Source organism: Pelecanus crispus, chromosome 8 (genome assembly GCF_030463565.1).
Source record: "Pelecanus crispus isolate bPelCri1 chromosome 8, bPelCri1.pri, whole genome shotgun sequence".
Lineage (NCBI taxonomy): Eukaryota > Metazoa > Chordata > Aves > Pelecaniformes > Pelecanidae > Pelecanus > Pelecanus crispus.
In genome coordinates, this window is record NC_134650.1 from 2,237,020 (window position 1) to 2,264,973 (window position 27,954).

A 27,954-nucleotide genomic window follows, 5' to 3' on the forward strand; every position below is an offset into this window, starting at 1 on the left:
CATACAGTTGGCACTTGAGAAATGCATTCTGAATTTTGTTCTCGGTACATTCCGCCATGAGGTCAACGCAGCAGCATAGATTAATGCAAAAATTTAGCTCTAAATATATTGATTGTGTGCGTATGTGCACGTGTGTGAAAAGCACAGAAGACAGCAGAATCGTTTCCATCATCCAAATTGCACAAAAAACGTTAAAACAATTCAGACATAAAACTTCCAACACACACTGAAATGGAAGAACCCCAAGTTAATGCCACTCCCTCTACACACAGATGAAACCTTTTGCATCATTTAAAATAAAATACGGCCTGGAAGCAGGCCACATCCAGGGCCAGATGTAAACAACTTCACTGTACAGGTACAGTTGAAAACCAGCACTGGAATCGAGTGAATTTTGTGAGCAAAACTTCAGTGCTATAAATATTTTGTGCAAGAGAATCCTTTCAATCTGTGTTGAGTTAAAACATATCAAGCTAGAATTAATTCTCAAAATCTTTCTTTGCATCCTTCAGAATTTGGTAGCAAATCCAGCATGTGCAAAGTCACTTGAGTAAGATTGCAGAGGCACGTTCTCATAACCTTCACTACAATAAATAAGTTTCCTGTCCAGAGACAGAAGTCAAGGAATCAAAACCAATTAGTGGTTTTTTTTCTGGCAATTTTTACTTCTTGATGTGCATTAGTTCTGGAGAAGGTTCACTGAGGAATCCAGGTACCCTGCCAGCCCTTGAACTCATTTTCAAGTATCCTTCAGCTGAACTATACACTTAAAGTTACAAAGGACTGATCAGATACTGTTCCATGGTACTATTGCATTGAAACAACCATGGCTGAAAAATCTCACTGAAGGCTATACAGTATTTATGTTCCTATAAAAAGAGAATGTACAGAACAGTGTGTTTAAATTAATAAATAAGGTTAAAATTACAGCAAACTAAGTGTTGCCACTAGCCCTTTCTAGAATGAATTTAACCTTCAGTCCACCAGGAAGTACACAGGAGTTCCATCAAAAAGCTGTGCTTTTAAGAATCTCTGGATTTTCTTCTTCCTCCTTGGAATCCCTTGTGCCACTAGATGCAGGCCTGTATTCTAATCTGGGGGAAAAAAAAATAAAAAAAGAAAAGAAAGAAAAAAGAAAATAACTTAAAAAAAAAAGATGAGAGAACAGGGGAAAAAAAATTCTTTGATATCTTGAGCGCTATTTGACATTACAGCCTCTTGATTTTAATATCCTGTTGCCTTCCGTTGGACAGGTCCCGTGCTTACCCCAGGTGTGTGCTTATGTGCCATCTCCAGTCAGAGCCGTGGCAAAAGGCCAACTGCTCTCAGTGCCTGTTTAGGTCAGCTGAACTACACTGGAAGAGCTCAGCCCTTCACCAGTCCTTATATCACTTTCAGAACCTAGAAAGATAGATCTAACCCACACCCCTTTAAAAGCAACTATATAAAGCAATACACTCTTACAAATGCATTCCTTATATGTACACTTCTATTCAGTCCTCAGAGTAAAATGATAAATTTGGAGCTGAGAGATGTACATATGAACATACACGCTTGGGAAGAGGGACCAGGATTCCAGCCAAGCTCTTGTATCTTCAGCAGAGCACGAACTACACGACCAAAACCAGCCCCTCCCTCTGACAATATCGGCAAGTCCACTCCTCTTCTCAGAAGAGAGAACAGATACCTTAAGATCAAAAGGCGACACTTACCCTTTCACCAACAGCATTTGCTCAATTGTGTCTGGAAGAGGCATACCGTAGCTTTCCGGCAGAAACAGAGTCAGAATTCCTGATAGCACAGTCAGGCTCCCCATCAGGATGTAAGGCAGGAATCGATCATAGGCACCTAGCAGAATACACGCACAAAAAGAAGCTAGCGTCAGCTCTAAGTCTCTGATAACGTCTGTACCTGGGTACGCAGCTTTATCCGTGCAAGATTTATGCTTTCAGTAAAAAGCAAACAAACCAAACCCCCTCGCAGTCTGGCATTCAAAGCATACGTTGTTTTAAATGTGGTTTTAGGAACTCAAGAGACCGGGAAACAATAGCTGTAAGACCTGTCCCTACTGAGTCAATAAGACAGTGAGTCTCCAGAGCATCTCTTCAGCAGGGCATAAACCACAATTTCTCTACGTTATGACCATTGCTCAGAGATGCCGAGACCCCGTTTTTACCTGCAGTTTCACAACACATCTGGACCTGGAAACAAAGAACAGTCGGAAAATCCCAAGGACCCACAGAGGCAGGACCCGGAGCTGGGTAAAAAGCATTGCTTTCCACCCGCCAGCACCTCCCCAGCGCAGGCGCGGAGGAGTTAACTTACCCAGGTAAACGAAGTAAGGCGAGAGGATGCTGCCCAGTCTAGAGGCCATGGAACTTGCTCCAACGCCCATGTTTCTCACTACGGTTGGGTAGAGCTCAGCCGTGTAGACATAAACCATTGAAAAGGCAGATGTGATCCCGAATTTCCCTAACATCACCAGCAGAATCGACAGCACACGAATATCTGAAATCAAAACGCAGTAAGGATTTCAATAAAGCTCTGACAATTCATGGTATCTCTCAATTCCATTGTGTTTGTATAACTCCCGTCTAATTAATTCCAGTATCTGGTGTCTCTTTTCCCGTGTACATGTCTCCAAGCATGGGCAACAAGTTTTATTTATTTTTTTATTTTAAATTACCAGGACTCAACATGTTCATTTCCTTGACAATGGGGCTTCCTGCCATGTAAAAAATGAGAGCAAGAACTGGAGAGGTCCTCTCAGGTTTCAGGGGCCAGATCTCTGCTATTGCAAATGATGCCATATATCTCTTTTTAATAAGGCGAACAAAGTTAAACATTCGAAACAAGTTATTTTGAGTTTCCTGCTCTGGTTTTTCATTAACATTCCTAGCTACAAGTCAGTAATTTAATTATAGGAAGCCAGGCTGACTTTAACTGAGACAGTTAGATCTGAAAATCAAAACAGATCTTATCAGTGTCCAATTGACTCAAAGGACTGGAGAAAGAGAATGCAACACGTGCATTACTTGTATAAAGTAAGCAAGACATTTCTTGTGCATTCTCTTTTGTTTATTCTTTTGACATGTAAACAAGTGCTAACCAACAACACTGCCCCATCATATTCAATATCATTACCAGTAAGAGTCCATAACGCTCTTAATCTAACTAAGAAATCTATCTATGAATAGATTTAGACTGGATATAAGGAAGAAATGTTTCACACTGAGGGTGGTGAGGCACTGGCACAGGTTGCCCAGAGAGGCGGTGGAGGCCCCATCCCCAGAACCATCCCAGGCCAGGCTGGACGGGGCTCTGAGCACCCTGGGCTGGTTAAAGCTGTCCCTGGCACTGCAGGGCTGGGCTGGGCGGGCTCTGAAGGGCCCTTCCCACCCAAAGAGTTCTGTGATTCTAACTGGCCTAAAGATACGTACAGTTTGATGTCCAACAGATGTTATTTTGTCCTCCTTTCCAGTTGCCAAACATTATTTTAATGAGTATCAACACTATTTGAGTACAAGCATTTCTGCTCATCAAAAATGCTTCCACAATGACTCCCTCAAACAGAACAGTTTGAACAAGCCATAAAGAGACAGTCATTTACAGTTGTTTGGGCAGTTGGTTCTGTAGCCTCTTGGTAACCTCCGCTTCCCAAATTCTGGTTGGTCTAGTCCTGGTTTTACACTTGGACCTTCCCAGGGCACCTTGCCAGGATGCACGTGAAGGTCAAACTGGACTGCAGAGCTGATCCCAACAGACCACAAAGCCAATGACCCACCTTTAAAAACGTATCTGAATTGACATGGTGTGTGAGCTCCCTGTGCAGCAGCACTGAGAAGCAAGGAAGAGGGGCAAAGATAGGGAATGAGTAGCTGTATTTAGTTCCCCACAGGACACTTTTCCTCCACATCTGCCCAGTGCGCGGTACTGCGCTTCACCTGTCATACATATTTGAGATCAACTAACGATTCCATACGTGAAGGCACCAGCTGAATGAAGAGAAGAACACAGCCTCCCAAGAATAACGCAGCAGCCATTGAATACCGTCGAGGGAAGCTTCGAAGCAGCAGCCAGGAGATAACGTAGGCTGGAACTTCAATCACTGCTGAGAGGAAGCAGTTCACATAGACGTCTCCATGCAAGTTAGGCGTGTCAAGAGAAAGTCCAAAATAACCAACAGAGATGATCATCCTGAAAGAAGCAGAATAACAGGATCAGACAATTTTCTCTTCTTCCTGAGGTTGCCATGAACCTCTGTTAAGCACAGAAATCACTATGTAAGGCAAATTCAGCATCTGCCAGATTCTTTCACCTTTGAAGCATCTTAAGTGCTGACTTCAGAAACAGCAAGGTAACAATTACACAGTGCTGATGCTTTTTACCTTTCAAGTTTCTCTTCAATTCAAGGAATAAAATAGATTTTTTTAAAAAAACTATATATCCTATTCAGCATTAACACAATTAGGTAACTCTAGAGCTGTTGCTAGCCTTGCTGAGGCACAGGCCTACGAGCCCACCGGTGACGAATGGTCCTGCAGCTACAGCGGTCACACTTCTTTTCTGATGCCATTGCATGACTTTGCAACTGTTCATCCCACTCGCACTCAGACTGTGCAAGGAAGCTCTGGTACTTGTCACTTTTAGATATTTCATTTGTCTCTGCTAGTCATGCTGATGGAGAGGGGCTGACTGCTTCTCACGTATACCCCCATATTTTGGGTCACCCCTGGAAGATAAGTGATAATCATTCACAATGCAGCGACACAGCAGTTCCTATTACTAGTAGTTATAACCTTGGCCTGAAAGTTTGGACTACTGAATTTTATTGCTGCTGAGGCCAACAGTAGCTTTTCATTATGTTTATCAGGGAGCTCTGGGCAGATAAGATTGTTTCTGGGTCATTACCCTCCATGCTTTGTGTATAAAGTCAGAGAGGAGGAATATGGCAACCTGGCAGACCCAAAAATTCCAGAATTTCCTCTGCCATGCCCCAAGCTGGCTGGGCAGCAGCCAAGCCACGTTCGCATGGCTCGGTGCCTGGGCTGGTCAGTGTAACAGGACAGAGCCCGGTGGCTGGGAATACTGCTATCTTAACCGTGCCACTGCCAGATAAGAACTGGCTTCCACGTGATCAAGGAAAACACACCACTGGCCTTGGAGATAAATACCGTCGTGTCTTGGGAGATGCTGGGAAGATAGGGTGATGCTTCACCAACAAGTAACACGTGGCAAACAAGGAAATAACAGGCCCTGGGTGAGGACGTGTCCGGGTGCAACGGCGAGGCACAGCGCACTCGGCACTTCGTCTCCTTCAGCATCTACGTTAGAACCCGGAGCAAAATCACTGCATAGCATGAAGTGGATCGCTGATCAAAGGTGAGCCCTTCCTCCTCCTCACTTCACATGGGAAGAGCCTTCACAGTCCAACTGCTTAAAATAAGTTGCCTGGTGTACCTGGGAAGGTACGAAGGGATACAGCTGAGGGTAACCCCCCTGCTGCTGCGTGCGCCCTGCCAGCTAAAGCTATTCTTCTCAAAAGTAGTTACGCGGTGTTTTCCACGATGCTGCGCAATACGCCCAGCCCCGTGCTCCGAGGAGTTACTTTTATATACGACAAAGCGTGCTTTCTGGAACTCACTTTCAGCAGCAGTTTGCCTTAGCTTATCACATTGGCAAACCTTGAGACAGTTACACATTTTCTAGGAAAACTTTAGGGGTATTTACACATCCCAGGGTGACGAGAAGCCAAACTTTCTCCTCCCTGATGCAAACCCAGCAAAGGGATGAGTTTAAAGGCCCGCTACTTAGTCAAAATTAACAAAACACTCAGCAATATGTAAAGGCGATATACGGCTATCTGCAACCGTCCTTTTACAGAGCTTCTTTTATGAGATCTTTCAATTCGTAATGCAGAAAATACCATCGGTACACTATGGGTTGGAAAACATTGCTGTGAGTCAGCACAAGATGCTTTATATTTTGGCAAATTAATTAAAAGGAGGTTAGGCAAATGACATGCACGGAAAAAACACTGGAAAAATTGCCCAAATCAACTGAATACTTTTCTGCAAGAGGAGGTAAGATTGTGTGAGTCAGTCGTACATGTTTGTCTCTGCCTATCATAAAACTTCATTTATCATCTGGTAAAAAGCCCTTCAAGCATATGGAATGGATTACGTACTGCCACATCACTGTTTCTTCTCAGATGCTTTGCCCTACCAGAAATGCTGTTCAAATAGGTTTTGCATTTGATTTCTACAGCCACACATGGAAAATTGGCTGTGCCTAGGAACTCACTACTTCCCTACTCCAAGCAGATTATAAGAAGTAGGGCAGTCTCAACTCTCTAGCTCACTTCCAGTTAAAGGTGAGAGTCAGCATTTGGACTTGGAGGAAAAACAACCGTATACAGAAACTGTACTGACATGTCTGCAAAGAACCAACGTTACATTTCTTTTTTGAGCTGTTTGCTGCTCAAGTTCTTTTCTCAGTGTGTTTGTAGCACTGTGCTTGGCGGTAGGCAAGGAAATCTGACTTAAATATTAGCCAAGTCATCCTTTGACCAAAAAAGCTACATCAGCTTGTCCGCGCTGGCAGCTCAGTGGACTGAACTCCAAGGCTTTGCCTCAATAAAGCACAGGAACATTGTTCAGTAAGGCAGCAAATAGATTTGGTTAGCTCCAAAGCACTTGAGGGACCTTCTTCGTTAGAACCCTGTAGGTACATGCACTAATTAAACTTCACTTTCATAGCATCTGGCAGGTTGTAAGTTACCCTCTCTGTCTCCTCTCTTCTGGGCAATTACAGCTTCATTGAGATTTCCAGTAAAATAAAATGACAACCATTTAATCAAATTGAGTATACAGTATGGCTTCAGCTAGTGCAAAACCAAGCTGAAGATGGCAGGTAGACAGAGTAGCTAGCAGGGAAGTCTAGAGAAACCTCAGATTAGAACTTCAAAGGCAGCTTTATCCCTTTAAGAGACAATACAAAAGGGATGGGAAGATTCTCCCCGCAAATCAGGCATTGCGGACCCCTGGGCAGAAGTCCTCTGACTGGGAGACAGGGCTTGACTCATTCCTCTTAAAAGACTTTATTACAGTCAGATAAGGATTCCCCAAGGCCTGGTATCAGGCAGGATTCCCATGCATCATTGCCAGCTGATCTGATTCTTGCTCAGTTCGGGATATGCCTGACTGCTTCAGAAAGAAATAACAATCCAGATGCGTTTCCAGACGGTTACTGAAATGAAGAACCTATTTAACCAGAATTTTGCCGCTGCAGCCAGCAGGTCATTGGGTTTTAGCTGGTTTTGTCTGTATCTCTTCAGAATACCTGAGTGTTCAAAGAGCAGTTTTTAATTGTTCTGCTGCTTTTGTGCTTACATACTCCTGAGCCATAGTCACTTACCAAAGAATCACTGACATAATTGTGATAGTTAGGATATTTCGGGTTTTCATTAGATCCAAAATGGTGTATGTCTGTTGCTTCTGGGAATTCAAATCTTGCAGCTGGAAAAAAACAAAACCCGCATGGGAACATTAACTTTCCTGCAAGCAGATTTATTGTGAAAGTAAGTCCCCCCAAACTTATATATCACTATTTTAATATGCTGCAGAGCTGAAACAGATGCCTCACTTTTAACCAAACACGTAAAAGCCATAAGCCAATTACCTGTGAAAGTAGTTGCTCCTCCCTAATTGAAAGTCACTTAAAATTTAGGCTGAAATTTGTAATCATCTTCTCTGCCTGAGGCTCCATAAAGCAACCGCTTATAGTTACTTTTATACTTGAATTATAAAGCAACAGCATTAATGTATGATTATTGGCAGGGTTCTTATGTCCAGTTCTGGGGACTGCACCTTGAGGATCGTGCAAATCAGCTGCACCCAGACAAGAAGAGAGCGACAAGGATGATGAGACATTTGAAAAATGTGATCTGTAAAAGTCTGAAAAGCAGAGGGTTTCTTTAACCTAAGGGCCAGAAGACCGAGGGAGTCTTAAAAGACCAAGAATGGTCTTCAAAGACCAGCAAAAAACCTGTCCTCTATGTCTACTGCAGACACGCAAGAAATAACAAGATTAAACAGCAGCAGGACAGGTTTAGTAAATGACTCCTCATGCTGGACCTATCAGTAATGTATTTAGACTGAGACAAACTGGCTAATGAACTGTAACAGTCCCCATCATTATCTAGCCTGGTTTTGAGATCTTCTTCTAAGAATATAAGCAAAAAGACAGCAAACTTCTCCTCTCCCCATGAACCTTTCCAGCTCCCCAAAATAAAACCACTTCCATGTAAACAAGGCAAAGATATTCATCCATGAAACACATGAACAAGTTTTGTGCTCGATAAGATTGTAAAAAAGGGAAGAATTTAAGGGGTTTTTTTAATTTAGGACTTTAATTCAGCCCCCTAACAAGGGGTAACAAGAGAGAGATTTTTCAAAATATGTAAAAGGCGATTTAAGAGGACAAGTTCCATTGATTAAAACTATCCACTCTGATAAAGCAACACTATATGGCTGAAGAACCACAGTTTTCTAGACATGTCATATTTTTGTTACTGCAAAAGACGGTATGTTTTCAGGATTTATCACAGGCTACTTACTCATCAATTTAATGGTATTTTTAACAGCCTTACAGTAAGAACATTAACAAGATTTTGATCTTACAATCTTCCACAGAGATTCTTTTTTCTGTTAGGACATTTTAGATCTATCTGAACCTGTGACTCTATCAACAGTTAGGAATCTAACCAAGAAAGAAGCAAGCATCCACCTTAGCAGCTCAAAAGTATCAAATGAAAAAAGGTAATACTGAAATATTTTTAATTCTGACGCTTTTTGAATTGTAAGCTGCCAAGACACCTCACAATATTTAGTGAAGTATTCTCTTTCCACAACTAGAAGAATCACTCTTGCTTGACTGACCTCTGTTATGGGCAAGCACAATAAACTGTATACAAAGATTACTTCCTCCCTTGATATTTTTAAGTCAGCGTGACCTCAGAATGTCAAATTAAATGTTAACATGTTTAAAGACCGCATGCCTTTTGTCAGCGCTGTATACTCCTTCGTGGTATGTGCAAGTGATTATCAATAAAACTAAACTATGATTGTAGCTTCAGAATAGTGCAATTACTCACTGCTTTAAACTTTTCTAAACTCCTTCCACCTGGTCTAATGTATCATCCTCTACTTGGTGTTAGTTCAACTTACAATACTTTTTTCCCTAAAACGTCAGGCTGGTCCAGCAGAAGTAGTTGCATGTATTGCAGGACACAACACACCAATAAAGAGATAAAAGCAACCATTAGTTTAACTTAAATCCTCATCAACCTCTCTTCCATATTCAGTTAGTGATGTTTCTTTTGGCAAGCTAGTTGCTGGACACTGATTTGGAGCCCTTAACTCTTGGCCCTCAACTCAAAACGCACGTTATCTCCTCAATGTCTCGTAAACTGTATCTGAGCTAATGGGAACACCAAGTTCATGTAACCCCTGCAGCCAGGTGACAATTCTTTCGGAGTGGTATTTTGTTCTGAAGACCTGAAGGATAAAATAGCGGTCTGATGCTCGTGCACGCCAAACTTCAGTGTATTTGCTTTCATAAATCTTCATTTTCTACAAAAGGCAAAGAGTTCTTTACATTTGATAGCTTTCATGCTGCCTGAAGCCAAACCTCCCACCACACAAACTGCAGTCAGCTTTACAGTTCGCAGCCCTTTCTCATAAATCACATGATCTTTCCTAAGCACTCTCCAGTTTTGCCACTACTCGTTGCCAAGAAACCAGCAAACAGGAAACAAAGAAAGGAGAAAAAACAAACAAACCACAAAACAAAGCCAGGAACAGTAACATTCAGAGAGTCACAGTTGATGAGAAAAAAGGACCCTGCCTTTTAGGAGCTGGATAAGCGGACAGCATAATCCTTAACAGGATGGGCTAGAAGCAGCAGCTATGAGAAGGGCAGGGAGGGTAAAATGATTATTTGAAGTTAAACCTATCATCCAAACATTTCCATCCCCCTCATATGGGATTAATTCAGCCAACCAGGCCCTATTTGTGCTCTGCAGCTTGTTTGTGACTAGTCACCTGTTGGATCCTAACTGGTTTTGAAATCTCTGGAGCCTAAATATTGCAGGTGCTGCTCTCCAGCTGCACGGGTTCCAGGAATACTCCAAACACGAGCTCAGGTTGCTTCTCCATCCCGAACTCACATTCCAGCTGCATGAGGGCTAAGGGCCAGCCGGACTTCTAAGAACCTCCCTGTAGCGTAAACATGCTTCCTAGAAACTCAAGACAGGCTGCGAGCCTTTTGCTTTACAGCTCTTCAGAAAGCAGACAAAAGAACAGCATAAACAGACCACTGACGAAGAAAAGTTTTGCACGGATTTTTCTGGTCACAGCGTTACTTTTACCTTAAAAAGTAAAAAGATGGACAGGAGTCCTGCATTGAAATAGCGCCTGTTCATCGAGCTCATCTGCTTTTCAGCGTCAGAATGTTAATCTGTGTTTCTGAAAGTTGATGTGCAATGATTTATCTGTAAATAAGCACCCTGCTTATTTACAGCCCACCCTGCTGCAGAAGTCAGCATTTCCCCTGGTCCAGCATTCCCTGGGGCACCATCCATGCTCTTGCCCCTGCCTTCTGCTGCTTCGTAATCCAGCCCCATTCAGAGATGGCAAACAGATCAGTATTTCTTGCTAAGAACGGGAGATGGAGGATTCCAGGGACAGTGACCTTAAGCAGATGTTGGAGCCAGAGTTTATTTTCAGTTCTCCTGCTGTAGTGATGGCAATGGGCGAGTTTTCATGCCTACAGCATAAGAAGGAAGGAGGAAAAAAAAGGAAAAAAAAAAAAAAAAAAAAAGCATGTTCTAATGAAAATCTGGGGAAAAAGCTATCATAAGAAGGTCTGGGTTTTCCTGGCGTTCTCACTCTGTTCCAGGAACACAGGATGTCTGTCCTACTACCTACAAATAAGTCTGGACAAACAGCTCTGTTTGCCCTTCAGCTAACTTCAACCCAAGTGAAGCTGTTTCAATCTCAATAGCGAGCACACCACAGTTTAATGACTAACCATTTTCCTTAGTCTGGTACAGAGGCCTTGCAAAACAAGTGAATATACAAGGTATTTGCACGTAAACAACAAGACAATGTCAATCGTCAAGCGGAACACAATTAGGCAACTGCCCAGACAGACTCTACAGATTCGCCTAGAGAGGTGCCCATTCTCCTGGATTATGCAAACCATTTGTCTGTCTGACTTTTGGAAACGATGTTTGAATGAGTGTGGAACTGCTTCTACATCTTAAGGTCACCAACAGCTCAGACAAATGGGGGATACCTAGAGGAAACAAGAACACGTTGGAAGAAACGGATGGAGAAGAAAAGACTGCTAGCTACTCCACCCAAAGAGACCTCAAGTTTTGCTCTCCTTAACATGGAGTAGAAATGAGAGTTGAATATGGAATTGAACTAGAATGACATTCTTTTCACTGCCACTGGCCAGGATTAGTCTTGTGTTAAACTTTTATAGAACTGTATTAGACTGCGCAAGCATAAAATCTGTACAGCGCAGGTATTTAGATCACAAAGCAAAAGGTACCTCAAATTCATGACCTTCCCCCAAAAACTAGAGTTTAAAAGGAAAAAGGTGGCTGTAAACTGGATCAAAAAGATGTTTGCATTAGAATGCAAGTTGGCATTCCCATGGAAATGGGACAGCAAGGGCTTTGCAAATCTTAATGAAGCGGGGAAAGGGTATTCTGCTTTTCAGGAAAAGGATGACCTTTTACCCATTGGAGAAGTACATAATACACTGCAGGCATAACTCAGTTCATGTATCTGGCAATTAATCACTTCACATGGTCATTAATAGGTCCAGCAAGCAACTGGACTGCTGAATAAATCTCACCTCACTAGGGTCAAGTATTACATCTGGGGCCGTAATGCCATTAGTTTTTGCAGCCTTTCGGATGATGTCTTCTGCCTCTTGAAATCTTCCCTGGGAGATCAGCCACCGTGGAGATTCAGGAATAACCCTGCAAAAAAGGTTCAGAATAACGAGCCTGCATTTCCACAGAAAGCACTGTTGCAGGTGCCAATACACATTGTTCCAGGCACAAAGAGCTCAAAACTTGCCTTATCTTGCAGACATTAAAGCAATGACAACAATCTGAAATCAGATTTACAAGAGCAGACTAGCATACTGAACAAGAAGACATGCAAAAATACATTTGTGAATTTTAAAAATACTAAAGAAATAAGCAATGACTCAGGAAAAAAAGCAACCAAAACCTTCCAAGTACGGGAAAACAGTTTAATTGAAGAAATTCAGAAATGTGAATACACAAGCAGCACACTGTACACTAAGGGGCATATCCTTAGAGAGTAACACATATAACATTAGTAACTGTAAGTAGTGTCATATAAAGGCGAGTCAGAAAGTAGAATTCGCCTGAGTCATTCAACTTTGTAAGAACCCAGATGGAATCACAAACATAAATGCGAGTGTAAGTGAAGAAACACCACCACCACGTGGACTAGTTAAGCTTTACATGCCACCCAGAAGTAGTATTTCATTAACTATGGAAGAAAACATGGGAGCCTCACAGCAGTGCAAGTACTGTTTTGTAGCCTGTCATATCCATGTCACCCTAGCATTGCCCAGCTTCCCAAACCAACTGGTTTCTCCTTCTGCCCTTAGTTCAGGCCCACTCTGAAAAGTTCATGGATTTCAGCTGGTGCAGAAGGATGAGTTTTATTTACTTTTTTTTTTTCTTTGCGTGTGCATCACTTAGTTTTATAGAAGCCTACAGAAAATGAAGAATAGGCTTTTCAGACATGAGTCCGATCACCCACAAAGCTATGGACTTGCAACTAAATGATCGGGAAGAGTAAAGGACACAACGTCCATTCCTTACCTGCCCATTCCCGAATTTCATTGCTAAAGGCTGGCTGGCTTGGCGTCCGGATCTTAAAAACCTGCAGATAGGACCTTTGAAAGACTGAAGTCTTTTAAATTAGTTATACTCACCACCAGAGCGGGATGCAGAGCAGCCCAGGTAAAGTAAGCGCCAGCAGCAGCATCCGCCAGTCTCTGATGAAGTAAGCAAACAGGGGCAGCAACATGTAGCCAAATGCATAAAATATGCAAACGCCTAGCGTGCAGAACAGCACACGAATTGATTTGCCAAGAATTTCTGTGCCTGTTCAAAACAACAGAGCGAACATTAGTATTTTAACTTAATAGCGGCCAAGTAACTTACCAAAAATACCTCTAATGACTGGCTTTGAAATACACTACACCCGGTAGCGACAGCATACAGCGCTCTGCCAGCCGATTTTAGAGGCACCACAGAGCTGCTTCATGCAGTGATCCTGCATCAACCCAGGTAAAGATAAAACGAAGAGAACCGGGCCATACTGTATTTCTGTAGCTCGAAGTAGCTAAAACTTCCATAATTCTACGTTCTTAGAACCTCCCATTTTACTTGAGGAGCTAAAACCACTTGACATACTACAAAACATTCACAGCACTTAGCCTCAGCTTGATCCCTATAGGGTCCTCTCCAGTGTATGGAGAGAGACCAGCTTCTCTAACAGATAATTCAGGGATGCCTAAATTAGGTTCCTGACCCGTATCGCCTTCTAAAGGGCTATTTTGCTATTAGCCAAAAATCTTGCAGTCTTTTGGCGTACACATGTGGAGGGTCACTAACAAAGGCCAGGCCAGTGGCAGTGGAATTAAATGCGCTAACATGGGCCAACGCTTCCCTCCGAAACACTTTGGGACCTGCAAATCAAGAGGCACTGTAAGAGATATAATCTTCCTCATTTCCACAGAAATGGAAGAAGATTACAGAAGTTGCAACAGGATGTCTGCAGTCAGGTTAGCTAAAGACTGTTTTCATAGCTGCACTGCTCTTCTTTGGCCCAAAAGGAATTTCTTGCCAACATTTGGTACTTTGGACGGTGAGGCTACTGTAAGTAATATTAATTAAAAAACCCCAAATTTTTTTTAAAAAATCTCAGATTCATAAGGTAATTCACATTCCCATCTGATCAAATATGTTCTTAGTTAAATTGAAAATATACCAAGCAGAGTCATTATGCCATTTAGGTTTCTACTACAGGCTGTTTTAAATAGACTTTGTAATGCTTACTTGATGTTTTCTTTTCTTTTACAAGTTTATACATCAATTACACATTTGGGCCCCAAAACAGACAACAAAAATCCCTGAAAAATCACATCTTACACATCTATCTTTCCAACTGGAAGACACATTTTGTTTCAAATAATCAATTTCTGCGTTTTTTTTCCTTTTTAGGATGGTAAGCCACAGATTTAATTCAGATTGCACTACGATCAACTGGAAACTTCCAAGGAGAGCCTGAGTTATCCATGCATGGTGAGGACACACTCTCAACAGTGTTGCTTGGCAAAACAAATCAACCGTAAGGCAGTACTGAAAAGGAGCAGGAAAAGCACAAGACTAAAGAACGCATACTGTGCCCAGCAGGACTTGCATACCGAGAACAAATGCTGCCACGTAGTTTGATATCTGTCCCATGCCGACCAGCACAAAGAACACCGAAAACATCTCCCAGCTGGTAGAGAAGACCTGTATGAAGCTGAAGCCAGTCTGCATTGCCAGAGTTGCAAACAGCACGTTCTTCCTGCCAAACCTTCCAGATTTAATGGAAAAAAAAAAAAAAAAAAAGAAGAGATGATTATACAACAGCATGAATGAAATCTTCAGAAATGGAAAAATAAGATCACTCATATGCATACTTAGGGAGATACAAAACATCTGCAAAAAGCAAAGGTTCAGGAAACGTGACACAGGCACAACTATTCTAAATACACTGAGAAATCCAGTGGCCAAGAGAAAATAATATTCCAAGGGCTGCTAGGTAAGTTGCCTTTAGGTATGCGCTAGAACGCTATTCTTTCCTTCCAAATAGGATAAGCAGGGAGACAAATCATCGGCAGCAAATTATTTAAAATCAAGAGTATTAGATGCTCCTTCTCCTCTAAGGAGCACACAGTTCATGACACAGATCAGCATGTCAAAAAAAAAAAAAATCCCCAAAACCACAAACAGAAAAAGAATGAAAGCTTCTGAAAGAGAGGTAAAACTCAGGTTTGTAAGATGCTATTATCAGTAAGCGATCCCACGCTGCAATCTTCGTTCCACTTGGTAAAAAAAAAAAAAGAACCCATTTAAGGGATTCTAGCAATTCTATTGATGAAGTATTAAAAAGAAAAGAAATTAAACTAAACCCAACCCATCACGCTGTTGTAAGAGTCAGTGACAATGTCCCAGCCTGGGCAGCTCCACACGGCAAGCAGACTTTGCAGCCTGCGACAGGACATCGGCTGAGTGCAGGTTCACCCAACTCCATTTTGAGTTAGACTCAACCAGGAGGTCTACAGTTGGGTGCCACAAGCCTCAGCTAGATCACAACGCATTAAGAACAGAGCGTTACTTGAACCTGCAAAATATTTTGTCAATCTCACTGTCACGCCTGGCCAGGCGCGCAGGGCTCGGGCTCGCCGCAGGACTTGCTGTACCAGACGGGCAGATGGTGGCAGCCAAACACCGCATGCGACCTTGACGAAGCAGTCTCCTCGTGGGGCGGCTGGATGCACTTGGTCTCTAGACCGTGAGCTAGCTGCCGTTCAGCGGCGATGAGAGTAACTGGATGAGCTGCGCTGATGGCCTCCTCGACGGCACTTGGTGAGGATCTGGGTGACCATGTGAAGGAACTGCAGGAGGAGACTCCCGTGATGGTGAAGGTGGGAAACTCGTGGCTTCTGGCACTGGGAGAACAGCTCCTGCTTCACCTGCTGGTTAGCCACCATGGAAGACACTTGGCACCCTCATAGCAGGTGAGGGGCTAGGAGCTCTGTTCAATGAAGCACGTGAGCCCTGCAGCAGCACCAGGACGAAGCGGTGGGAGACTCCCCACACTGAAAAGGGGAAATCACCCCTCACGCAGGAGAGCGGCTGGAAGGCACAGAGCTCTGCCTGGGGACGGATGATGAGCCAGCTGAGAGCTTATGGGTCGGGATTAGCAGGCAGACCAACGCTGGCACCGCTGCGGGTGACCACCCCATCAGAAAGAAGTTGTCGTCAGTCAAGCAGAGGAAGCCTTGTGTTCAAAGGCACTGGCCATCACAGGGGACTTCAACCACTCCAATACCTGCTGGAGGGACAAGACCCAGGAATTTTCTGAAGTGCATCACTGACAACTTCCTAACACAGATGTCCAAGGAGCCGACAAGGGGAGACACTGCTGGACCCCATGCTTGCAAACAAGGGAGGACTGTTTGAGGACGTAAAGGTCGGCAGCAACCATGGCTGCTGGCTGTGCGATGGTGAAGCGCAGGATCCTGGGATCCTGAGTGGGGGAACAAGGCAGACACCAGGATCACAGGGAAAGCAAACACTGGCCTGATCAAGAATCTGCTTGGAAAAATCCCATGGCATATGGCTCTGGAGAGAAGTCCAGGGGAGCTGGTTGATTTCCAAGGATCATTGTCTCCAAGCTCAAGATTGGTCCAACCTGATTAGCAAGAAACCACGCAAAGGCCCTGAACGGATGCCACAAGATTTGTGGCATAGGGATTATGTTTCAAAGAAATAGAAACTCTACAAGTAAATCAGCAAACTAGAGGACCACACATTGTTCTCTGGGAATCAGGAAGACAGCACAGCAAATCTCAGGGAGATAATCAGAAAAACTGAGCTTTAAAAGACGGGGAAAAAGAACTCATGGTGTCTTCCATTTTTTCATTTTTGTACTGATAAACAAGAAAGCCAGCGTACTCTTGGACTAGAAATACAGAAAAAAAAAAAATCCCCAAACAAGAGCGCCTTGCTTCTCTGAAGTACAGCTGAACAGCATTCATGCTTTGCAGCTTCCACAAACACAGGTCACTGGACTTAGATGTTGGATTTGATGATGAGAAGCTCTGGGTGTTTATAAAAAGAAGATTTTAAATTTGACCTCAAAAAACCCGAAAACAAGCCTCAGCGAACTCTCTGAACATAGTCCAAAGTAATTAGAAGAGAATGTCATTAATCTGATTTTTACAGATGAAACTTATCTCCTACACTTGTTTTCTGGCATAAAACCAGTTTGCTCCAGAAGTGATTTCGCTGAAAAAAATAAACAGATAAAGATAACACTCACTAACAATCTTTGTAACATTCTGTTCTACTTCAGGACATTTACTCTATACACTCTGCGTCATTCAGATTCGACAGTCACAGAACAAAGACACCTTAGTAGTTGCAGAAAGACACTTGTAGCAAACTTCACGTACAAGAATTGCTTACAAAACAGCATCGAGCAAAGAGCCAGCGGCTCTGGTGTATATACTTTACTTGTCTGAGAGCTGTCCTGATACGAAAGATCCAAGCAGGACGCCCACAAAGAACAGGGAGGTGCTCAGGGGTCCCTTCCAGTCGTTGTCACATACGAGATCCCACTGCGGGGAGAGAGAACATGGAAGTCTTCCAATAAACACGATTTCCCCTCCCTCCTTCTCAACGCCTTGGCTGAGCCCAGATGAAAGGGTACCCTTTGGACAGAAAACCTGCACAGCAGAAATGAATAACTGGCCTACGGCACAGATGCAGCTCCGTGAAAATAACGGGAAGGGATGCTGGCCACCCGCCCTGAGCCACCTCGGGAGCGATCCAGCCGAGGCCCCGACGCTGCCTTCAGGCGTGACCCAGGCGGCTTGCTTTGCACAGTCGATGGCTGTGGTATTGCCCCTACAAGTACATGAGTGACCGCAACTAATAATTCCACTGTGTGCATGGTTCAGCTCCCTCCCAAAGGCTCTGCAGCCCCTGAAACCGCTGCAATCCTGCTAGTTTTGGAAGGAGTGCGAACAGACCCCAAACATGGTTTTCCTGCATATGGTGATGTTTGCCATCAAAAATTCACACTTCTAATTTAAGAGAAATCGAACTACGCAAACAAGAATATAGAAAAAAAAACAACCCTCCTCCTTTATTACATTTTAATACGGTTTTGAGAGACTGGAGACTGTTCACTGGGAGCCTAACTAACATAAATTATAATCTTTGGAATACAAACTGAAACATACACCAAACCAACCAAGATTTCCAAAATGAAAACAAAAAAGAGGAAGAAAACAAAATACGTATTAAATGAAGACTGCGACAGTTTCCAATCTCCTACCCACTTCAGTCTGATGTTTCTGAAATAACGCTCGTGTTATTTTTGTATCTATACCAACAGCTATTACTGAAAGAATCTTGATTTTATTTTGGTTACCCGGGGGAGAAAAAGCGCCTAAATATTAGAAGAAAGGACAAAACGCAGCAGGGACGCCTCACCCCCTACCTCACTGCTATGCTGTGACTGGAGGAGTTCCCAGAGCTCTCCCCATCCTCCGATGTGAGGCCAAACCCTCCTGAGCTGAGTTATTCAAACATCTCCCACAGGGCCCCTTCCGATGTTTTCGGGATGGAAACTTTTACTTTTTAATCTGTACTAAAAAGGTTCAAATGAAAATATTTGCCCTGACCCCAATAATTAATCCCCTTTGCTCCCCAATTACAAACAATTAAGTACAGCATGTTTTCCTCTTTTTGTTTTTTTTTTTTTTTTTTTTTTTTAATTTGTGCTGGAACACCCTGTAAGATCTGCCCCTGCAGCTGCTGCGTGTCCCAGCTCCACCATCCACCTCGTCTGCCGTCCCGCACACGGGAACGCTGCAGTTTTGCTTTGTTTGCCAGCTCTGTCTCCTTAGCATTAACCCTTTGACTCCAGGAATCCCACAGCCCTCAGTCTATCAACAGTTTGTGCTACAACTACACCCTAAGGTGTAGGGGGGATCACTAAAAAGGGGGATCGCTAAAAAGGGGGATCGCTAAAAACCATGCCCCGAATGAACACCACCGGCAACTGCCTTCCACTCCCAGATCCCAGTGGCAAAACGCAGTTGAACCACCACTTGTTTCATGAAAGAGCATCCAGTTTTGAATTAGAACTGGAAGCTTTTCTGGTGACGAATGATGCTCATTCATACAGGCTGCCCTCTCATCAGTGTCTGTGTAACTTTAGCTGCCAACCCTTAGACTATCTCATATATTCATCTCATCTTTTTTTTTTTTTTTTTTAAGGTCATGGGAGCAAACAAAATACACCTTCTCCCAATTTGTAACTGCATTCAAGTCATTTCTTAACCTCTCCTTTGATAAATCTGATTGTGGGTTTGTGTCTGAAGAACCTCTCCTTAGATCAGATTTCATCGTCCTTAACATCATTCTTGCACTTGTTCCCCAACATTATTCTTGCACTTATTCCCCAAACCTTTCCAGCCTCACACCCCCTGCAGCACAGACACCAGCACTCAATGCAACGCTCCAACAAATCCGACCAACAGCATCAATTATGCATCACGACAGACGTTCCTTTCAGAATCGTACCTTTCTAACGTGCTAACAAATTTATACCGCTCATGTAAGGGATTTAACTTACTATCGTTGTCAATATCATTTGGATTAAAAACGGTAATTAACATTTATAATTAAATCGGTAGTTATTCAACAAAAGCTGTGCCTCATTATAGACTAAAGAAAGTTTGAGCAATTCTGTGACAACCACAGAGCCTGACCCAGCCAGGAAGCTTCAGCAAAATGTATCTGGCACCCTGGAAACGCACAGCAAATGATAGTTACCAAATTTATACAGACCAAAGCTTTCAGTGGTTATCACATGGTATATGATAACCACATGATAAATTCACATGATGACACTTACTGGGAAAACCACCACCACCCTCAGTACAAATCCTGCATTAATGAAGACTTGCCTACTCACAAAAAATCATCTTTGTATCAGCTACTGGAGCCAGACGTCTCCAATAACAGAACTAAAATCCAACTAGCCAAACATCTAGCTCAGTGATTTATAGTCTATCATTACTAAATAAGTCATTCCAGCTCATCACCCTGTGCTTGTGAGTTAGCTGCCTCCTTTCATCTATCTTACACTCTGTACTTTGGCACAAGGCTGCACAACGCTTGGCTTTCCAGACACTGGCATGCTTGTGCCCAGTAACAAACATTTTCTTCAGACCACTCAGGTAGAGACGTTGCTTGGATCAGTTCATGGTATTAAGATGTTTTGCACTGTTCTGTCAAAAGCTTCTTGCATCGGCAGGTGGAAACACATCGGTCCTTAGAAAGTGGCAATGATTAACAGCTTGTTTTTCTGTCTGCTCTATCAAAGCAACAGCGGGAGCTGTTGTGCTGAAGATCACTTGAACCAGGCACCACAGTGAACTTCAACATCCAATTTCCAAGGGAAAACTACCTTGGTTGTGCAATACCAATTATTTACAGACTCCACAGATGCACAACAATCAGAACAAAGGGATTTTAAGGTCTGTTACCCCTTGCCCCAGTAAATAAATGCTGAAGTCTTCAACTTCTTAACGACTCACCAACAAGGTCTACTGTACTGCCTGTTAATCAGGATGGCACGAGTCTTCCAGAACAATTCTGCAACCAGACCCTTCCCTCAACTGTACGTTGCCGAAGAAGTAGTCACCAAAGCATCGCTGTTAGAGGACCAGCACGGCAAAGAGCAAGTCTCCCAGGAATAGTTACTGATTGAATTCTGCTGCTGGCAGCGCTGTTTGGACACAGTATACCGTGACCCAGTGCTCTAAAAATCACATGCTATTTTCACTACTTAGTATCCTTTGAGTTAGCCTGCTAGCTGTAACAGTCTTTGCCCCAGTGAATGAGATAAGGTTAACCTCAGCAAGGTATCGGGGCTCCAAACAGGATAAAAACAACTGCAGCTTTGTTTCAAACAGCAGCTGCTGATGTTGCGAAGCATCGAGCTCCTAAACGCTGGTACCCAACGCTCAAGGCACGGCACAGAGCATTCTCACTCAATTTTACTGTAACTTTAGAAGAATCACAGAATCATAGAATCGTTTAGGCTGGAAAAGACCTTTAAGATCATCCAGTCCAACCATTAACCTAACATTACCAAGTCCAGCACTAAACCAATTAAGGGGAGAGTAGCAATTTCATGTTTCCTGGCTTGCTGGCTGGATTATTTTAATGAAAGTAAAAACTAGGAATCACTAAGGTTGGAAAGGATCTCCAAGATCATCAGTCCAACCATCAACCCAACACCACCATATCCACTAAACCATGTCCCAAAGTGCCACGTCTGCCCGTTTTTCTGAGCACTTCCAGGTATGGTGAAAAAGACATCCTTCTGTTGGAGTTGAAACCTATCTTCTTACTCAGACAGCTTGCAGATACTTTGGGCTATAGCTACTTCCCAACCAATTTATCAGGTTGGGTGATGTCCTCCTCAGCGGCCTCACACCTGATAGCAATAACGACTTACGCATCAGAGGCGAGTTGCACGGTGAGATACGCGTCTCCATAATGGACTCCCGGCTGATACCAGCTGCTGGTGAGGACGGGTGGAAAGTGGGAATGGGGAAAAGAGGACAGGCTATGGAGACAGCCAGAAAACATGGACAGCTTGGGGAAGAAGGTAGGGGGACACCACAAGGGAGAGGGACTGAAGCAGTTGCTTCTTGAGCACAGGTTTGGGGCCAGAGTATGAAACAGTCCTAGGTATTTACAGTCATCACTTAAGCATCTCTTTAGGAGAGCACTTTCCAAGTTCTGCTTCATCTCTCACACAGCAAGTCAGCTACCTGGAACCACATCTCCAAATCCCTTACAAATCCCTATTAGGCAAGCCCAGTTACAAAACTGAGAAGAAGAAAAAACCTGAGAAGAAAAAAAAATAAAAATAAAAAACCCCTACTCCCTCAGATCTCCTCCCTCTCCCAAACGCACGACACTCCCCAGCAACATTTTATTAGCTTCCAGCCTTTTATCACAACACAACCTGAACAAGAGGTATTATTACAGGTTTAGCTAGAATTACACTACGCAGTGTATGTAGAAGCGCGTCTGTCTTGCTAGACCGGTATTTCCTGTATCCCCTCTTACATCTTTCCAATATTAAACTGAACATTAACATAACACCTCTATCCAAAAAGAAAACTACCCTACAATTTTCGCACAAACCGCAATCACAATGATATTCAGACTGCAAGATGAAATACTTGAATTCTTTAAACTGCAAACCGTGGAACAACCTTCAAAGCATAAAGCAACGGCATCAAACTAAAACTGCAAGGCAAGTTTAGGCAGAGAGGATGCCACAAATCCAGCTGAAGATACTGCCATACCACAAGTAAAAAATTGTTCCTCTAAGTTCTCTAGGCACTTCAAAACCTTCAGGGGGTAAAGACTAATTCCCTGTGTACAGGCCCTGCATCCACTGCACTTGCAGAATACCACTTGTCTCAAAATGAGAGCTGGCACTTCATGAATTACTAACAGTAAATGCTGCAGTGGCTCTCATCCAGACACCGATGCAAACCCCTTATCCTGCTTCGCTTTCACTGCAATTATACCATCTTTAAGAGACGGCAAAGCAGGAAATAAGAAAATTCTAGCTGCTAACAAAATGCCTATCCTGTTTAAGCATAAAATTTGCCCAGTATTTTTAATGTATCGTAACATGGAAATTGCAAGTCTAAGTACAGGGGAGCTCTTCAACACATTGCAAGTTCTTGCAGTACAGCGTCACAGCAAACAAATACATACCACCACCAAATATACACCACTACCAAATATGTTTGGAAAGTTACAGAAGTATTTGCAAGGCCTCCAACAATATAATTTAGGACCTAACTTGAAAAAAGCATGTTTCTCATTATAGAGAACTGTTCCACCGCAGGAGCACCTGCACTTCCCTAATACCATTACTAGAACCCTAAAGAAAGATGAACTATGACAAATACAAAAACTCTGAGAGCCTTACTCGCTTACACACCTGTTATATAAGGAAAAGCCTTACAGGAAAAGGAATTTTTACAGCTACAATATATCATGTCCTCCCACTCCTTTATTTATTTTTTTAAACTGTTTTCCTCTCTTGCTGAGAATAACACACATGATTGAAAAATGAAGTGGGATAGTCCCATGTGCTAATATTTTCTTTTTGAAATCAACACGTTGGCAAGAATTTCTGAAGCTAATCCAATACCCTGTACTCTCTCCTACCACCTGCTTCTCTCTGCAAGTAGAGGCAGGTTCTCCAACAAAGTCTCATGGTCTCACAACTGAGTACTTATGCCCTTCGATTCAGAATCTGGTCTTGTTTATACCCGTATAAATATCCTCTGCTTACTTGAGAGCTATGAGTGTTATTAAACATCTATGAGTGTTATTAAACATCCTTTCCTCTGAAAATACATTTGTATATTCCAAATACTTACAAGTTCTAGATGTTACACTGAAGCTTATTATCTAAAGGTAAACACAAGTCTATATCTACAAAATACACACTCTGCTCAATTTCTCCCCTTGTAGCTGTTTTAAATTTTTACAGAGGTAAAACTTGCATAGAACAGGAAGGGAAGTGCCAAATATTTTATAATTCCAGTGCAGAAACTTAACTCTCCCCCATACCCCACATTTTTGAGAAGGCTGGAGAAAAAGGAAAGGGCACTGACATCAGAAACTGAGAAACACGAGCAGGGTTTTAATCTAAAAGTCAAGACAGCACAATGGGAGCATTACCCTATCATTAATTGTCCCCGGTACCTCTAAAGAGCGTTGGTTCCATCTTAGTGACGCCAACTGCAGGCCTATCATTCTTTAGTAATACTAAACCTGTTTTCTGTTGCAAGCTCAGAAATCTCTGTGCTTTGTACAATTCTGAAGTCCTGCCATTACATGCTTCTTAAATCACACCTTGAAACCCTCCGCATTTTAGAAGTACTTTCGTACATGTCAGATGTTCACATTCACTTATTAAGTGAAAACTAGACTTTTGTTCCTTCTTCTGACAAGACTATTAATACCAAGATTTTGTACCTGCAAATCACCTAAAGGCTTTTCCATAGCTTTATCAGCTCCTGGGGCTGAGAAGTTGTCCATATGACCTTCAGCCAGAAAAATGAGCAGGTATTAACCTACAGCAAAAAAAAGGATGCACCTGTTTTAAAAGATGAGAAAGAATGGAGGTGGCTAACATTAACGACGAGGTAGGTAAGAGCTGAACGTGGATGACAGGGGCTTGATTTACACTTCAGCTGCTGGCTCCACTCTTAGTAAAGCCTGTGGAAATTACAATGCCTAGCATGAGCCTGTGTTTTTATTTTGGCAAAGCAAAACCATACATCCCTCTGCCTTCCAACAGAGGGTGAGCATCGAAATCTCTAGTTCGACAGCTGTACCACAGTGCCCATTTGTGTCATTCCACTGCAGCCTCCCCTCGTTTCCTGAAGGTCCAGCATAACCCACTGATCTTCAGGGTTCCCGGTGTGCAGGGAATGGAAACCTGTGGGCCCTCGTATCTACCCCGAACTTTCTCTCCCTGCACGTCTGTACGGGACAGAACACCAGCCCTGCGCTGAGTTTCGGGACGCTTGGCAATTCCCATCGCGTGCATCCTTCCTCTGCAAAAGTCAAACAGCCCCTGAAGCTTGTTAAGAGCACAACAGGCATGAACCACGCAGCTCTGGAGTACAGCACCTGCGCTGAACCCATTTCAAACCAATGAACTTGGTCTCTTCTCCCAAGCAACTAGTGATAGGACGAGAGGAAATGGGCTCAAGTTGCGCCAGGGGAGGTTTAGATTGGGTATTAGGAAAAATTTCTTCACGGAAAGAGCGGTCAAGCATTGGAACAGGCTGCCCAGAGAGGTGGGGGAGTCCCCATCCCCGGAGGGGTTCAAAAACTGTGTAGAAGTGGCACTTTGGGACACGGTTTAGTGGGCATGGGGGTGCTGGGTTGACAGTTGGACTGATGATCTTAGAGGGCCTTAGTGATTCCTAGTTTTTACTCATTAAAAAATAATCCAGCCAGCGAGCCAGGAAACATGAAGTTAATTATGACTCTGCCCTTAACTGGTTTAGTGGTGGATGTGGTAGTGTCAGGTAAATGGTTGGACTGGATGATCTGAAAGGTCTTTTCCAACCTACACGATTCTATGAGTCTATGAACAATGCAAGGCATTTTCAGAAGTTCAGGATGAATATGTGTATGCAAAATCCAGTGTCTGTTTATGTTTCATTATGTAAGAATTACTCCCGTATGGACTAAAGTGTTTTGACTGCTGTATCATCTAACGTCTTCTCATTATATCATATTTCTAGTCCACTCATGCTCTTAATAACTCCACTGCTCAATTCTATTCCCAGTTACTCAGTATAGCCCCACAACAGATAGGACTAGCAGAAGACGTGAACCTTTTCCCTTAATTACCTCTGTTTTTATTCCCTTTACTACCACATACGAACTTCTGTTACTCCTACATTCTTTTTTTATGGGACTTACAGAGGAATAAGAATGACACGGTTGGCTTCTTGAGCTGAAGTAAAGCTTTTCTTATCCCCTGAGCTACAGCATTTCAAATAGTAAAAGACAGAAAGGGATTTTGTTACACTGGAGCTGGTTAAATACTACAGACTGGCTAATAACAACCTTCTGTTGTTAGTCTGTGTGAGAAAAGGAAGTCTCTCTTCAAATGAGAGGGAACTGAATGTTTTAAGTCTCCCCTGAAAAGCAGAACCATAAACAAGGTTTCTCCAGAGGCCTGAGAGATTCAGCAAAAAGCTTTCTTAAAAAAAATTCCCCCTTCCCCCTCCCGGTGTTGGCTACGGAAATCTGGGACAAAGGTCCTCATGATTATTCAACAAGTTAGAGATACGCAACCAAACACAAGATTAGTGAATCATAAAAGCAGCAGCGCCAAGCCAAGAAATTAAACAAGTTTAACACTGAAAACCTGCAAGTATGTGAAAGGCCACAGCTCTTGCAAAACTCCCTCAGGAGCATTAATATAAAAGGCAAAAAACCCCACAACTGCCTCAGTGCATGATGTCTGGGCAAATATTACCTCCCACAGACACAAAACATCAGCCAGACCATACAGACTACACGCCAGAGCTGCTGGGGAGTCTCAGCAAAATGTTAGCAGCTCCCGTTCCTTGCGGATTATAAGGCTTCGACAATACTCTGGTAGCTCGAGACATTTTAATTTGCACCAAGACAAAGCTCAGTGGAGAAGCTCCAGACACAAAGTACCGGCTGGAACCATGCCTAAGCCAGGTCAACCATTACAGTAAGGCACTCGGAACAAAACCCGCACGTTCACCCGTGAACGGGACTGCCCCGAGAAGGTGCCAGTTGCCTTACGCTGCCCTAAGAGCGGCTCGGCCTTTCACAGAAGTGCATTCCAGCAATGAGCAGGGTCTAGAAATTCAGAGCAGCTTTCCTCACCGGGAAGACAGCAGTTCTTTAGAAATAGGTGAGGCGATGCCTTGTGCCACTTGTCAGAATCACTCAAGCCCCTGCTGCCGTGCATGGTCAAGGGAAGTTTCCAACAACTCCAGTGTCACCATCGCCATGCCTCCCAGTGCTGGCACGGCTCCTCTCCCATGCTCCCTTCCTCACCCCAGTCCTCCTGAGGAAGATTTCTGTGCTCAGATCAGCTTATGGTCATTAAGTAGTCCCACCCACCACTACCCAAACACCCACCACAACCCATTTTGCAAAGAAAGGAATAAAGGCAAATACAGTCCCAGCTCTGTAGAACTGGTCCATGGGCACAAACGGGAAATGGGACCAGACACATGGTTTGTAAGCCTTCTGGAAAAAAACCTATACACATTTTGAAATTCAAGTATTCCTCAAAATCCATTTGCCTCGTATCTTAAGCCAAGCAGCGCCTGTGGGTCTGTACAGCTTCCACCTGAAACAAGAGGGACAATCAGCACAGCTTCACCTTTGGTCAGTTGTCCTGACCACAGATTTGACCCGAGGGGTGTATTTGAGCAGATGAGAACCTGACCTGTCCTGGCAGGCGAGCGGGGCGACCGAAGCAGCAGGCACGACCAAAGCAGAGGCATTGTGGGCACGCAGCAAAGTTCAGGGTCCTTTCGGACACAGCATTAAAGCAGGGCTCCCCGACTGCTGCGCCGTGCACAACGAGTTGTGCACCTTTGTTGGTTTTTTTAAAGACAGAAAACAAACCCTTTTGACCTCTCAAGTTCGAAAAGGCATCTCTGAAGCACCGAGCGAGCTGAACGCATTGTCCCTGCGCTACCCCTTGCTGCAAGCCCCTCCTGCAGGTACCAGATGAAACCCAGTAAGCAGCTGCACATCAGCAGCACACATGCGCTAGCGCAGGCAAGGCGCAGCGCTCGGAGACGGCTTTTGCGAGTGGAAGCTGCACGGAAGATGTCAAAATAAATTCAGCGGGGCAGATTTAACAGCAGGACAGTGGCCAGGCCGGGAGCCCGGCCCACGGCGCAGGGACCCACCAAGCCCGGGGGGTGCCCGGGGCTCCCGGTGCAGCCCGCCCGCTCCTCCCCGCTGCCGAGGGGCCCGCTCCCGCCGCTCCCCCCCGCCGCCCCCGCACCTCGGTAACGATGGTGGAGCGGTAGACGTCGCGGCTGTACTCCCAGCCGTCCAGGCAGGGCTCCTGCTCCAGCGAGCCCAGCTCCACGTCGGAGCCGGGCCGCAGCCCCAGCGCCGAGAAGTTGGCGAGGGCGGCCAGGCGGTAGCGGCGGCAGCGGCTCGGCGCCGCCCGCCCGCCCCGCAGCTCCAGCGGGATGCTGGCGTTCCGCCACTCGCCGCTCAGGTTGGCCCCGCGGGGCACGGCGCAGCGGTGCTCGGGGGTGCCGGCCAAAAAGACGATGGAGAGGCCGGTGAAGCCGTTGGGGACGATGCTGGCGCTGAGGAGGAAGAAGAGGAGGCGCTGGAAGCGGCCCCACTCGCCCAGGAAGGCGGTCACCTCCTCGTAGTCGCCCATGGCGGGGCCGAGCCGCCGC

At 44.1% G+C, this 27,954-nt stretch overlaps 1 protein-coding gene across 1 annotated transcript; it reads right to left on the reverse strand.

Annotated features, from left to right (window-relative positions):
* Positions 1–98: 98 nt before the first annotated feature.
* Positions 99–27,935, reverse strand: LOC104025805 (organic cation/carnitine transporter 2). The gene is made up of 10 exons (XM_075715182.1): positions 27,543–27,935; positions 17,411–17,514; positions 14,548–14,702; positions 13,051–13,222; positions 11,929–12,055; positions 7,417–7,517; positions 3,983–4,197; positions 2,326–2,508; positions 1,713–1,848; positions 99–1,094 (listed from the first exon to the last, which is right to left on the reverse strand). The coding sequence occupies exons 1-10, from the start codon at positions 27,933–27,935 to the stop codon at positions 1,007–1,009; spliced, it is 1,674 nt and encodes a 557-aa protein (XP_075571297.1). The 3' UTR covers positions 99–1,006.
* Between the last annotated feature and the right edge of the window lie 19 nt (positions 27,936–27,954).